Source organism: Accipiter gentilis, chromosome 28, assembly GCF_929443795.1.
Source record: "Accipiter gentilis chromosome 28, bAccGen1.1, whole genome shotgun sequence".
In the NCBI taxonomy this organism is placed as follows: Eukaryota; Metazoa; Chordata; class Aves; order Accipitriformes; family Accipitridae; genus Astur; species Astur gentilis.
Window position 1 is genome coordinate 21,289,141 of NC_064907.1, and position 13,655 is coordinate 21,302,795.

At 47.9% G+C, this 13,655-nt stretch overlaps 1 protein-coding gene across 5 annotated transcripts in view; it reads right to left on the minus strand.

Moving 5' to 3' along the window:
• Positions 1-11,082, minus strand: part of AAK1 (AP2 associated kinase 1) — an 81,899-nt gene extending 70,817 nt beyond the window's left edge. For 4 of the 5 annotated variants that reach the window (XM_049830745.1, XM_049830744.1, XM_049830746.1 and 1 more), the window contains exons 1-2: positions 10,795-11,080; positions 10,335-10,670 (exon numbers count right to left, since the gene is read on the minus strand). In XM_049830745.1, the coding sequence (XP_049686702.1) occupies positions 10,335-10,497 (163 nt within the window). In that variant the 5' untranslated portion in view covers positions 10,498-10,670; positions 10,795-11,080. Of the gene's footprint in view, positions 1-10,334; positions 10,671-10,794 lie in introns of all 5 variants that reach the window. The other variant, XM_049830742.1, reaches the window with a different exon arrangement.
• Positions 11,083-13,655: the final 2,573 nt, after the last annotated feature.

Sequence of the window (13,655 nt, forward strand, 5' to 3'; positions counted from 1 at the left end):
CTCCTTCATCTCCAAGTGAAATTAGCAATGGCATAAACATGCTGCAGAGCATGACTGTTTTTGAGTGAACATGACTGGAACTGCAAAGCCAGCAAGAACCTGCAGCAACTGCATGCAGCTGAAAACCTTTACTGGAAAGGCAAGGAAGCAGTGAATCATGTCGACTGGATAGGAGAGAAACAATGAAACTAGTTGAGCAGAGAGCAGGTTGTAGCTGGAGGTGTAGAGGAAGGAGAACGCAAGACTCAGCTGGCCAGGCCTGGGACTGGTTTTTAACTGGACTTGCTTGCAAGGGTCAGCCAGAGTGGGCTTACTGGAGACCTTAAGTGCTATGGTAACAGCAAACTCCATTTGGGAAGCAATTATGCAAGGATCCAAAGAGAGCTCATGGCAACAGACAAGTCAGACATTTAGGAATTTTGATTACTATGGTAGCACCCAGACATCCCTGAGCAAAGCAGCATGAAAAAACACAAGAGAAACCCCAATACATACATTCTAGGAGGAGGTCAAGCTCACCGCTAACACGATACTCTAAGAGCTTCACAACAGCATATGGAGGTTTGTTTCAAACAAGTTTCTTCTGCCTAAACCCAAGAACCCAGATTTCAACCTTTCCAGGTCTCCCATATAACCACAGATCTACTCTTGAGCCACAGAAGTACCATCTCACTGAGTAACAGGAAAACACAACTTAAGGACTACATAATATTCCCCTAGAAGCATATATGCTAATCAAACCCTGAAGACAGCAATGAACTTCTCAACTCCTCAGTACATGCCAAGCATGGCAAGAGGTATCTACTATCCCACTAGCCAGCTCTCAGGGAATTCAAACCACTAGGTACAGTCAGGGAGCACACAGTATCCATCATTCAGCACAGGGCCAGCGGAGGGTGGCAGAAATCAGCCCTACACAAAGCACAGCTTTGAGTTTTTCTACATATGCACAGATGAGGAAGGAGATATGAATAGACATACGCCTGCCTGTTCATTTATCAGACATCCAGAAAAAAGAAAGGGCTGCAGGAGTCCAGAACCTGTCGTCTTGCGACTGTTACTCACAAGTCCCATAATTATTAGGGATTTAATTTATCAGCTCAAATGAACTTACATAAGTGCTTGAGAACCCCAACTTACACAAAATATATCAACATATGCATTTCTAGCCTGCTCGGCAGCAGGAAAAGAAAGGTACAACCTATATGATTCTTATGTTGTTAAGTTTAAAACAAAAGCAAAAGGTAGAATACCGCCATCTGTCCCACTCCAAAAATAGATCATTTTAAATTTTAAAAAATCCAATACATGCTTAATCCTGTCACATGTTCTGTTGAATGCTGTGTGAGCAAGGTTGAGTTTGTGCGTTTCCTGTGGTCTCTCAATAACATCAGATTTTTAGAAGATACTGTGTTAATTATCATGTCATGATCAGCTGTAAGATTACAGCTGCTTGCACCTACTGATGTGTCTTTCTGAACATGTCTCCTAAGGCGGCAGCACATGAGCATATTTTGGTACCAAACACAAATGTTGAGCCTCAGCAGGCACAGGCAAGGGCAGCCAGGCACCTCCCAGGAGCATGGGCAGTCTTTGTTCTGTGTTTGCATTATGTGACACAGGGCCCTAGTCCATGATAAAAGTTCCTCAATACTATGGTGACATGAATATTAATGAAACTGTGGTTAAAACACCAGACAAGGAGTTACATTTGCATTTAATACAAGGCTTCATGACTGCTTTCCTACATAGCCCTTATCAAATCGCTACATCTTCACGTGCTTCAGTTTCTCATTTGTAAAATAATTTGATAAGCCTTTCTTCCACCATCTGTTTGTCTACTTTGCAGAGAGCAGAAGGGGAACAACCACACATAGAACCACAAGTTGTATGACACCTAGTACACAGGGGTCTTTGTGGTTGCTGAAGGGTGGTGACAGCACAACAGTTCAAACTATAACTGGTAATCAGGTATAGAAACAGAAGGGAAAACTCATATTCACACAGCTAAGTACATCTTCTAACTCAAAAGCAACAGGTAAAGACCAAAAGACAGGCTCTGACTTTCAGCATAATTTTTCTTGCCAGAAATATTCACTCAAGTCACCCCAGGACAGTCTGACCCAAGTCTGTACTGCCCCTTCCCTTTCTCTCTGCCATACTGTCCCTCCTTCACCCTTTGCCACCCCACAATCCAAATATCAATGCTCTGCAATGCACTTATTTCCTTACAAACATTATCAATAAAAAAAACCAAAACATAAGAACCAGCAGGATCTTACCAGTTGACAGCTGGGGCTGGCTTCTTGTGTCATCTTACATTTGCTGACTTGTGAAAGGACTGTAACGAATATGCAGCTACCAAAGAGCTTAAGTCAGAACACACTCAACATTGCAAGCAGCGCTTGCTGAAATTCCCAGGGAATACTCAGTGCACATCAGCTAGCAACCCCATCACCTGCTCCCAAACAGTCACGAGCATCCTACTGACAATACCTGCACTGCAAGGGGGAAATGAGGCAGAGAGACATCGGATGAGTTTAGCAGGTACCTCTTCTGTAAGTCGCCTAACAGGACATTTGCAGAACTCTACTCAAAGCAACAGGGATCCTTCAAAGAGAAAACCTTTCCATTCCAGCCACTGAGCCATCCTAATGTATTTATCTCTGCTTAACTCCTGTCCTTACCCCAGCTCTCTCCCCAAAGAGACATGGCACTGCCTCTTCCCTCCAGCCAATGTACTCCTGCCTATTTGTGTTGAATCCCAGAGGGATGGTTATTCCGTATTATACATCTACACACCACACATATGCCTGCCTAACGAGAGGTGCTACGATATCTGGGTAAAAAAGAAAGGCAGGTGTGTCAGCGCACGAGTATATGCACGCACACAGGTGCTTTCACAGATCCTTCTCCCAACTTGAAGGATTATTTTCTTTAAGAATTTCACCGTATCTTTCATGCCGCCAATCATTTGCATAGCCCCTGGTATTACACACTTCTTGCCAAAGGTCCTGAAGAGAGTTATTAGACCAGAGCCCAAGGATCAACAGCAGCCACAAATATCTTCATGTGAACGCACTGCAGTCATAAGGCAAGGATTTCCTATCGATCCAGCTCACTCCTCCAAAGCAGCAGCTAAACGCTGGAGAGAAGGTCTTTATTTCTGAAGCATTTCCCAAGTCAGAAGCAATTAATCCTTCAGAGGCTCATGACAGGTAACTAAAGTATCACTGACTTAGCAGGTAGGTCATGCAGGCAAGGCACATAAAGCAATAGGACTGCACTTCTGTGCTCCTCTCACATCATCCCTAATTATTGGTGTTCATTTTAAGTATTTTAAAACACTCTGAAAGTCTGTGTTTTATATCACACTCCCGCAGCATCTGAATAGCTTCCATGTATAATCCAAGACAGCAGTAACGTCACAAAAACAGGTAAACCACATGAAACCAAGGGTTCCTCTTGCTTGCTATGGTGCTTTGAACAGAAACTGATGTTCAGGGAAAGACCACACGAACCAGGCCACACCGTGCTTCTCATGAGGCATTCTGCACTTCTTTAAGAGACAAGCTCCGAGTTTATTTTACTGCTGTCATTAGAGTTGTGCACCAAAAGCATGTCAAGCTTGCAAGCATCATTTAGCTTACAGAAGTAAAGGAGATACAAGCTAAGATACCATCTGAATAACAGCTGTGCACATAGTTTCAGAAGACCATGTATTTTACTATCGCACCCTCAAGAACAGCACGCCAGACTGCTTTTTAAGTTCACAGAGGCACATTTTGGGGTCACCTCCCTATTACAGCCCTACGAACACCAAATACGAAGTAAAACCATCATGGTCCTAACAGTGAATGAATGAAGATCAGATCTACCTGTCCTCATCACGGCACCAGCCAACTTCCAGCTCAACTGCAGGGTGGATGTGTATGCACACATGCATCTCTGCTCGGGGAACTCGGCTGCTGATGGCTTTTTTTATTTTTCATCTACGAGATCACCCATCACTGGTACGTAATTTGTTTCTGCAAAATCATGAAGCAAACCAGATGCTATGAGTATCTTGTTCCAAAAAAGTCTTTAATCCAATCCTGTGACACATGGCCTGCAGTCCTGATGTCAGCATGGGTTCTGCCACAGAGCAAGCGTAAATTTATGCCCAAATCACATGTGCGCCAAGAGCACACCCATTTAAAACACACAGAGGCAGCATTTGAGAAAAAACACAGACTGCAATTAAAGCACTCAATCTGGAAGGCCAGAGATCAATTCCTGACTTGGCCGCACAAACTCTGCATTGCTTCACCTTCATATCTCAGTATATTATTTCCCAGCAGCCCTAAAAGGAACGGAAGGACATTTTCGTAGGCAGTGCCAGGGCTCAGATACTCTGGCAACAGGGTAGTGAGAGCTCCTCACATTAGAGGAGCTGCAGCAGCTCTCCTCTGCTTTCATTCTACTGCATCATACTGTAGGCAGCTAACAATAACCTTCATTTCATTTAGTGGCAATTCCCAGACCTCCTACAAAAGGAGAAAAGGAAAGTTTCCATAATGATAAAAAGCCACAAATGAGAGAGAATTACCTGGCAACTGTGTTTCACTTAAGCCTTTCCAAATCTTTTCCTTGTGCTTGTAAATCACTGTCAGTATTGTTCCTACATTCAAAAAAAAGTACAGCAGCCACTATCTGATTTAAGGAGGTATGTTTCCAATACAATACCACCACAAGGACATCCTGCGCTTCCCCCCCATCCAAGAAGGCAAGCATCCTTTCCTGGGAAACTTATTTATTCAGTTACCTCTCATTATCAGGGGAGAACTCCTCTGTAAACTGGGTTTGCTTATGGCATGTTTCTCCTTAGAGACTTCCTGTCTCCTTCCACATGTACTAAGTAAGTGTTAACTAGTGTTTCACAAATGAAGGCAAATTGGTTGTGACTTTCCAGAAAAGCAGCAGCAAGTCCTGCAGCTGGCAAGGTGCTGTTCCAACAGGCACAGACTCAGTCTGCCCAAATCACTATTTGCACTGAAAAAAGTCACCTTCAGAGGAAGCAGCTTCCAGTCTCAATGCAAGTGTGCAGCACCTAGTCAGTTCTGACCCCTTATTAGCCATGATTGATGCAGGTGGGCGAGCTTGGAAGACAGCAAGCGCTAAACCCAAAGGGGATTCCAGCTTGTCTTCAGCACATTTATAACTTACCACCTGCTCTCTTCAACTGCTGACAAGCTCCTTTACAAAGGGGAGAAGGCCCATGACACAGTAACATTACGGTTGTTCCCCTTAGATCCAAAACGGCATTGCTGGTGTTACAACCAGAGGTTAGTTACCTGTTCACATATAACTACTAGAACGCTTCTGCAAGACCTGAGCTGGATAGTTAAACCCTGTATTTTCCTCAGCCAGAATCCCAAAACTAAGCTTTCTTATACAAAGTAACTGACAACTTGGTGAGCCTGTTGCAGGACTGCTTGAATTAGAAACTACTTTGTTTTAACATGGAAGGCTCTTTCCTAGGAAGATGACTGCAGAAAACTTTTCCTTTCATGACCGCACTGGGCTAACACTGCCATTAAATATGCTTTTAGGTCATATAGCTGTTACGTAAGAAACTAGCCACCCCCATGTACAATCCCAGAATCATTCTCTGACATGTTGCGTAAAGCTTACAAGTGAGGCTAGATGACAAGAGTCTCTGGGCTATACAACTTCTTACACAGTTAAATCCACTAACACCTTCTTTTCCTTCCTGATTACATCTAGGGACACGGCACACACTCTGCCCCAGCAAAATCTGTGCTGCTAAAAGCACCAAAGCACTTGGGATACCTCAACATTTTCCAAATAACACTCACTTGGGATTCTTCACCAGTTTGCCTGGCTTGTACACTCAAAAAACCAGACTACTAAAACAGAGAGGAGCCAATATCCTACCTAGCAGTGCAGAGCGCACTGTACATGCTCTGCCTCACAAGGTAGGTACACAGCAAAAGCAAGGGGGGGGGGGGGGGGGGGGGGGGAAATCACATGTCCCATTCCAAGAGGAGAAATAGTTTAACTCCTAATCCAAATGTCACTGGTCAGCTGATTACCAGCTGGCACTTGGCAGAAGCTAGAAGGGAATAACTGACAAAATACACTTCAGAGTGGTGTCTTGAACCCAACCACACTGGAATTGGGTTGAGGATCGTGTAAATCTGCATAATTTACCTCAGATGGGGTTTGTTTTAATGTGAAGTTATTTCAGAAGAAGCTCACGTGTAAGTTTAGGGACTTCAGGTTATGGTGCTGCATACTCTAGGAAAAGAAAGCGCTGAGGGTAAGCCAGGCAGGGGTCGGCAGAAGTCCTCTGCAATTACCCCAGCCACACATTTAGGCAGCTCAGGGGACCACCTTCCCCCACTGGGCACAGGTTATGCATTCACAGCCTTACCAAGCTCTCCATGCATGTGTTGGCCTGAAGGTCTGCTAAACAAAAGCACGATGAAACCTTCCTGCAACTTCCGTCTTTTCAAAATGGAGTAAAAAACCACAGCTGGCCAATTTAAGCTGACTTTGCATTGGTTTATAATGTCTACCATTAAATAGTTTGAAATATACATTAGCTAGCAGCACACACAGAGGCATGTATCTGACAAAAATTTCAGTGAAATATCTGACAATTATTAAACCTGAATCCCCCAACTTACACATTTTAAGGGGAAAAGACTACAAGTAGCACCTTCAGAAAAATACTACTAATGGAAAAAGTGACTTTTCACAGACCTGAAGAAACACAGCCTGTATCTTTTGCTAGAAATAGACCAAGACAAGCAAAATCCTAGCTCAAACACGCACCCCATCAACGCTGATGTACCTTGGATCAATTCAGCACTCTCTTACAATATTGCAAGTACACAGAGTAACACAAAACATAGCCCCCTGAAAACTGGACACTGGGGCAATCCCCACCTTGTCAGTTTTAGCTCAGAGGAGCACATGTGGCTTGTAGTACTTTGCCACACTGGCACATCCCACAAACTCCTTAGCAAATTTCTGCTTTCCGGCAACATCCTTCTCAATGTTTCCGCTGCTCTGGTCCTCATCAGAGGGACACTGTCCTCCTTATAGCTCCAGCGTGAGGTTTTGGGGTGGGTTTTTTTATTGGGTTGTTTTTTTTTTCCCTACACACAGGCAGAAACAAAAAGCAGCAGCCAATTTGATCACACTGTTTTGGTTTCTTTCCATAAACAAAACAGTAAGATAGTAGCCTGACTCACCCACACACTCAAATGCCTCCTGGGCATTCACCTCAGCTCCAGGAAACACCAGTCACCTTAAAGTCAGTAATGACCCCTGCTCAGTCCATACTGGAACACTACGATGATGCCGCCAACTTTAACCCTGGCCTTGCAGAACTCCAAGGCCAGCAGTGCTGACCTCCCACGGCAGTTAATCCTCACGCAAACTTTGCAGGGAATTTTTCAAGAGATTATTCGTGCTATTATATGGATTAGAGCAAGATGACTACAAAGACCCAACTAAGAATCAATCACCTATTGCCATATACTGTTTGGGGAAAAAAAAAAAAAAAAACAAAAACCACAAAACCCACCTGATTCACTGGTATTATAACACCATGGACAAACAACCATTCAAGTTCCTTCCATATTATTCCCATCTACTTCCTTCCAAAAGGAAGACATGTTCCTCTTCGCCCAGGAAAGCAAGTATCCAGACACAACTACTTTTAAGGGGGTGGGGGGCATACCTAACCGCAGCAGATATTTTGGGGGATCTACGCAAGAGACTGTGAGCACGTGGAGACATCCGCCATCTGGCACACTTCACAGAGCCTGCATTAAGGACTCCCATCCTGGGCCAGGGAGCAGTCATCTTCAGCAGGGTTGCTCAGCAGAATTGAGAGTGAACAGTCACAGCTCTGACAAACAGAGGTAAATCCCAACACTTTAATTCAAAAACTTCTGCTTCAACCAGTTCCTCAGGCTTGCAACTCAAGTATCCCCCACACCATCCATCATCATTTCAGAGACTCTTTCTTTTATACCACTCTCACATCTCCTTTGTTTTTCTACGCTTCCCATGCTGCACCAAAACACAAGCCTCTCCTCTCCCTTCTAAAGCAACGGGGATGAGAGATGTTTCTTTCCCAGACAGGATACTCCTCCTCCTCCTACAAAGCGCTTCCCAGGGGACTTTTTCTTTTAGCAGAAATAGCCAAGACTTCACAAGTTGCCTTTTCAACACTGCTGAACCACCAAATTTCACTGCAGATACAAAAGAGTTTTCCAGCTGAGGACTCAGGTGTCAGTAGTGCAGGGACCAGGTTGCCAGAGAGCTCCCCGGGTTTCCAGCCAAGTCAGTGAAAAAATGCTGTTTACCAGCACTTGGGGAGTACACAGAGCTACACCAAAAGGCCACAGGTATGCAAAGCTACAGTGCTTCTGACCCACATTGACACCCCAGATGAACTACCCTTCCTATAAAGGAAGTGGCATTTTCACCCCTCTGTTCCCATCAAAAGGCGACAACCTACAATCCACCTTGCTCTTGTCCCTTTGGAGATTTCACTCACCACGCAGAGGGATTTCGGACTGCCCACACCAGGAGACTAACTGTGAGAAACACACCTGCATAGCACATTTCACCAAAAGAACTTCCTTTGCCTCATAGCGTGGGCAAGAAGAGAACACAGCACCCATTTTACAGGCCTCCTGCACCTCATTTGGCCTGTGTTTGCCGATCTAAGAGCTGTAGCCAGCCCTAGGCAATGCTCCATCCCAGAGGCCAGCCAAGAAATCACCGGCAAAAGGCCCCACAAGCAGCAGATCCTCTAGGACAGCAAAGTGCGGAGGGGAAGCACTTCTCCTGCACAATCTGTGCTACCACCTCCCACCTTTGGTGGCTACAGCTTAGGCCTGCCAAGCAAGAGAGAGCCCAGTGACACACAGGCTCGCTTCCTGGTGCTGTCAGCACCGGGGCAGAACCTGCCAACAGATTATTCATCAGCAAAAAAAGCCTCTGTTTCCCCATGTTACCAGGATGAGGCCAACCTCCATTAAAAAAAGACTGTGACAGCTTCTCACGTTTAGTTCATATAGTTCCTAAGCTTCTAGGGCCAAAAGGGCCTTGGAAATATTAGCCAAGGCAAACCTATATCGCAAATTTCAAGTCAGGAAAAAAATCACTATAGTGACTAGCTGAAGGACTGTGTTCGGTGCTCCTCTCAGCTCAGCATGCAGCAGAACATATCAGAAACCATGTCTGAAAGATGGTCACAGATCTGTTTTCTTGTACACTGTGGTGACTTTTTACAAACCTGAATGCACAGAGTGTACAGAGTCTCTTTCCCATTTTAGGGTTCTTTCTGTAGAAGCCAACACAGGTCCTCCCACTCAGCTTTCCCACAGCAGCTACCCTCTCCTTCGCAATTACAAGATCAAAACAAAACACTGTTTTGACTGAAATTGCAAAGGATGCTGCAAAGGAGAGGGACCAGGAGCAGGTCTAAGGAGGCCAACACCTCTCTGAAGGTCGAGGCTAAGGTTACCAGCCAGAGGCATTCATAAGGGTCCTTACAGCCCAAACAAATGAAATGTAAAATGATAGTTAAAGCAGCAGTACTGGTTACAATTAAAAAAAAATACCACCAGCAGCTTGCTGCACTGCAAGGACTGTACACATAAAGAGTTTTATAATCCCTACTGTTCATTTTTAGTTCTTTTAACTGTTTTATTTTGAAAAAATGCAATTGGGATTACTGCTTCCCCTGCAAAGCCAGAAATCCCTCATCCCAGATCACAGCTTGCTCTACTCAGGCTACCTATGAGCATGACACATCTACAAGGAGTTTACTCCAGTGTTTTATTCCTCTCTGCTTAGTGTAGGAAAGGAGGCAGCCAGCTGAAGAAAGTTAAAAGTGAAGGCCAGTGCCTTCTTTATTTACAGCACCTTGCTCTGCAGCCAAACATTTGACAATTTTGGTTTTGTTTTTTTTTTTTTTAATTCCCAGTTTAGGGAAGGTGGGAAACAATTACCTTTTGAAATCCCCTCAATATGTAAAGCCTTAAAAAAAAAAACCAAAAACAAACCCAACCCAAACCGAATCGAGAAAACCCACACTAGCTTTACACACGGGAAGACCAGAAATGTCAGCTTGTGGATGCCACCGGACTGCAAGTCCGTCAAGGACAATGAAATATTGGGGGAGCTAGGGATAGAGGGGGAGGCCAGGGGAAAGGCCAAAGCCTCCCTTTCCAGTTTTGGGAGGGAAAGGGGGAGGGAAAAGAAGCAAAGGCAGAGCGCTCCGCAAAAGGGACCGGGGATCTTACCTTCCGCCAGCACCTCGTCCACCGTCACCTGGTAGCGGCCGATGCTGAACACCCTGCCGATGTACCCGCTGCCCGGGCCACCGCTGCCGCCGCCACCGCCACTGGTGCCCGATCCGGGGCCAGAGCCACCCTGCTCCCGACGCGAGTCGAAAAACTTCTTCATTTCTCAGGAGACAGCAGCTGCCTGGTTATGGGGGCGACGCTATTTTTAAGGTCCCGAGCCCCTCTCCTTGTTCCTCCTGCAGCCCGGCCGAGGCCGGCGAGGGGGGGACCCGGGGCCGCTCGCCTTGTGGGGGCCAAGCAGAGCAGGCGCGCTGTCCTCCGGGGGATTCACACCTGCAAAACCACAGGGGTGGGGGGGATAACGGGAGGGGAAAGGCGGTTACCCCCACGGCACGGCCTGGGCCACCGCAGCCCCCTCAGGGGAAGCCCTGACTGACAAGGGCCCCCCGCCCGGTACCTCTCTGCGGGCGGGGGGTGCCTCCATGCACCCCCGCAGAGGCGCCCAGGGCCGGCCGGCCGGCCGGCCTGCCTGCCGCAGCCCCTCCGGCTGCCCCGCGGCGGGTCACGGCGGAGACCGCCTGCCGGCAGGGCCCGGGGCCCGCATCGCTGCCTGGCGGAGCTCCCGGCGGCCACCGAGCCCGTCAGGGACCGACCCCGCCGCCGCTGCCGCCGCCCCCCGCCGGCCCCATCCGACCAGGAAATGGGCTGTCACAGGAAGTCCCGGCTTGCCGGCGGGAGCACCGCCCCCGCGCCTCCGCCAGCACGGAGGGCTCGGCTCGGCCCCCGCCGCCCCGGGATGTCCCCCGTCGTCGTTCCCCCCCCCCCCCACCGGCGGAACAACCCGGGAGGGCGGCCGGTCACCCCCAACCCCGCAGCGCGGCGGAGGGGCGAACGCCCTTTTGCGGGACGGGGGACGGGGGGTAGGCGGAATGGCGGCAGCCGGCCCCGCCGCGCAGCACCCTGGGAGCGGTAGTTCCCAGTCGCCTAGCGGTAGCGATAGCGGGGGGGGCTGCGCCGCCGCGGCGGGGACTACAACTCCCGGCATGCAGCGCGGCTCCGCCAAGGCGGGAGGGGGGGAGGCGACGAAGGGGCGCGGGCGGAGAGGCGACGTTTTGGCGGGGCCGTGAGGGGGCTGAGGAGGGGGACCCTGAGGCGGAGGTTGCCCTCAGCCCGGCCCCCGGAGATGGGGTCCCCGGCGGGTCGAGGGAGAGCGGAGGGTGCCCGGGGGCCATTTCTTCCCCCCGCCGGGAGGGATGGGCGCAGAAATCCTGTTAGCGTGGAGCCGCGGCCCGCGCTGGCGCCTCGTGACGGCTATTTGCATTTATTTTCGAAATAGTGCGCCTAAACTTGATATTTTCGTGTCGTAATAATAAAAGCCGCCTGTTGTGACATCTTGGGCTTGACCTGAAATACGAGGCTTGTCTTCACGCAGGCCCTGCTAGCGCCCAGTTCGAGAGCCTCAAAACTAAAAATAAACTGGAGATATCCCCAGCCCTCAAAACTCGTTGAGTGCTTCAAACCTAGCAGTTGGCTTTGTAAAGCCTGCACCTTAGATTTGCTGTTAAATTACATCTTTCTCCTCCTCCCCACCGCAGTCCCTCACGCGGCTTGCAGCGAGATGCTCATAACCAGCGGTGCGACTCATCTGAAGAGCCCAAAGCCCTTGGTTCAGGCTTCAGAGAAGTTTAGTTTAGGTTGAATCTCGTTAACTTCCTTTAGATGTACTTTGGGTTCTTTTCAGCCTTTTTTCTCAGAAATGGAGAGATTTTTCCAGCCTACGGCATCTGCAGCAGCTGGCTCCTTTCCTTTCCATATGCGTTCACAGGGAAGGCCAGAGCTGGGATTTCAAACAGCAGAGGGAAACATTAAAATGGCAAAAATTGGTTTTCCCAGCCTACGACCCAGAATACAAAACCCCGAGGAGCGTGTGGGTGCCAGAGGAATGCCTCCATGACAGCAGCGCTCTCTTTCCTCCCTTCTGACTGAGGCAGAAGAGGAAACCAGAGCACGCTCGCTTTTTCCTGATGACTATTATTTCCTGTATTATGGTAATAACTGCAGCCATCCTGCTGACAAGCTCCTGTCCCAAGTGGTTAGGCTAGGCAGGCCCTGGTTACTGTGGGATGGCAAAAATGCTTTCCCTTTGCACAGCCCTTTTTCTTTTTCCTGCATCACTTTTGGGCATGGGCTTCCAGCAATGCCAACAAGACTGGAACAGCATGTTGTAAACAGACCTGATTGTTTCCCCTCCCCCCCCCCCCCCCCCCCGCAGTGTTTGAAGACTTTTAAGATGCATATGGCTCTCAGAACAGGCAAGTAAAATTGCTGGTGATAATATTTCGCATGTAGGATACACTGATCTAAAAGTGCATCCCTGTAGAGTTGCTTTTCTGCTTCATTACGGTTAATGCTATGCCTCTTCCATCATCCTTGTTCTTAGGAGTTCTTGTAAGTAATAAGGGTCTACAAGCCCACCCGACAGACCTCAAAGTCCTCCTTGACCACCCTCATTCACCCCTAATTTGTAGGGTGCTGCAGAGTGGCTCCTATCTGCACCTCATTTCCAAGTGTCATATACAAGACACCCTAAGTCCACACAGCTGGAACTGCAGTCATTTCAGCCAGACAGCTAACACAAGTGTGAAAGCAGTCCCTTTTCATTTGACAGGCTTTAATCTTCATTAAACCTTGCTCGGCTGTGGTTTGGGGCTATGTGATGGGTTGCCAGTGGTCAATAAAGAAGGTTCACTTGCCCTTCAGATTAGATATGAACTGGCTAAAGTCTCAGTTGCTTCTATCCATTTTTTATTTTTTTAATTACTCTAATGGGTGAAAGATCCCCAGGCTTCTATTAAGACTGAGGTAAAACACCGAGTGCAAAAAGAGAGTCCAATAATCAGTGATTTCTGGGGACTCTGCAGAACTGAACAACTTCCAAGGAAATTGGGCATCTCTGTACTGTACAGGGAAATGACTCATTTCCAACTAAAGAAGATAAAGCTTACTGCCGTGCAGAGAGCTTGCAGATGCACTGCTGAATATCCTAACTAGGCACTGAGAAGTACTTTTTTAAAATGTACCTGGGAGTGCTGAGGTATAACGCAGACGAGCGTCACACCCAAGTACCACTATGGGGCCCTGATGTTCTGGCCACAGGCACACAAACTCTGTCAGTGACCATTTTGGGGAGCAAAAGCACAGCAGAAGCCGATCCTTGGTTGCAGACGCTGATGATATTCTTTATTCCAGAAGGCACGAGGCTCGGCTGCACTGCTGCAATCCCAGTGACCTTCATAGGGATCAGAGAGAACTGAGCCT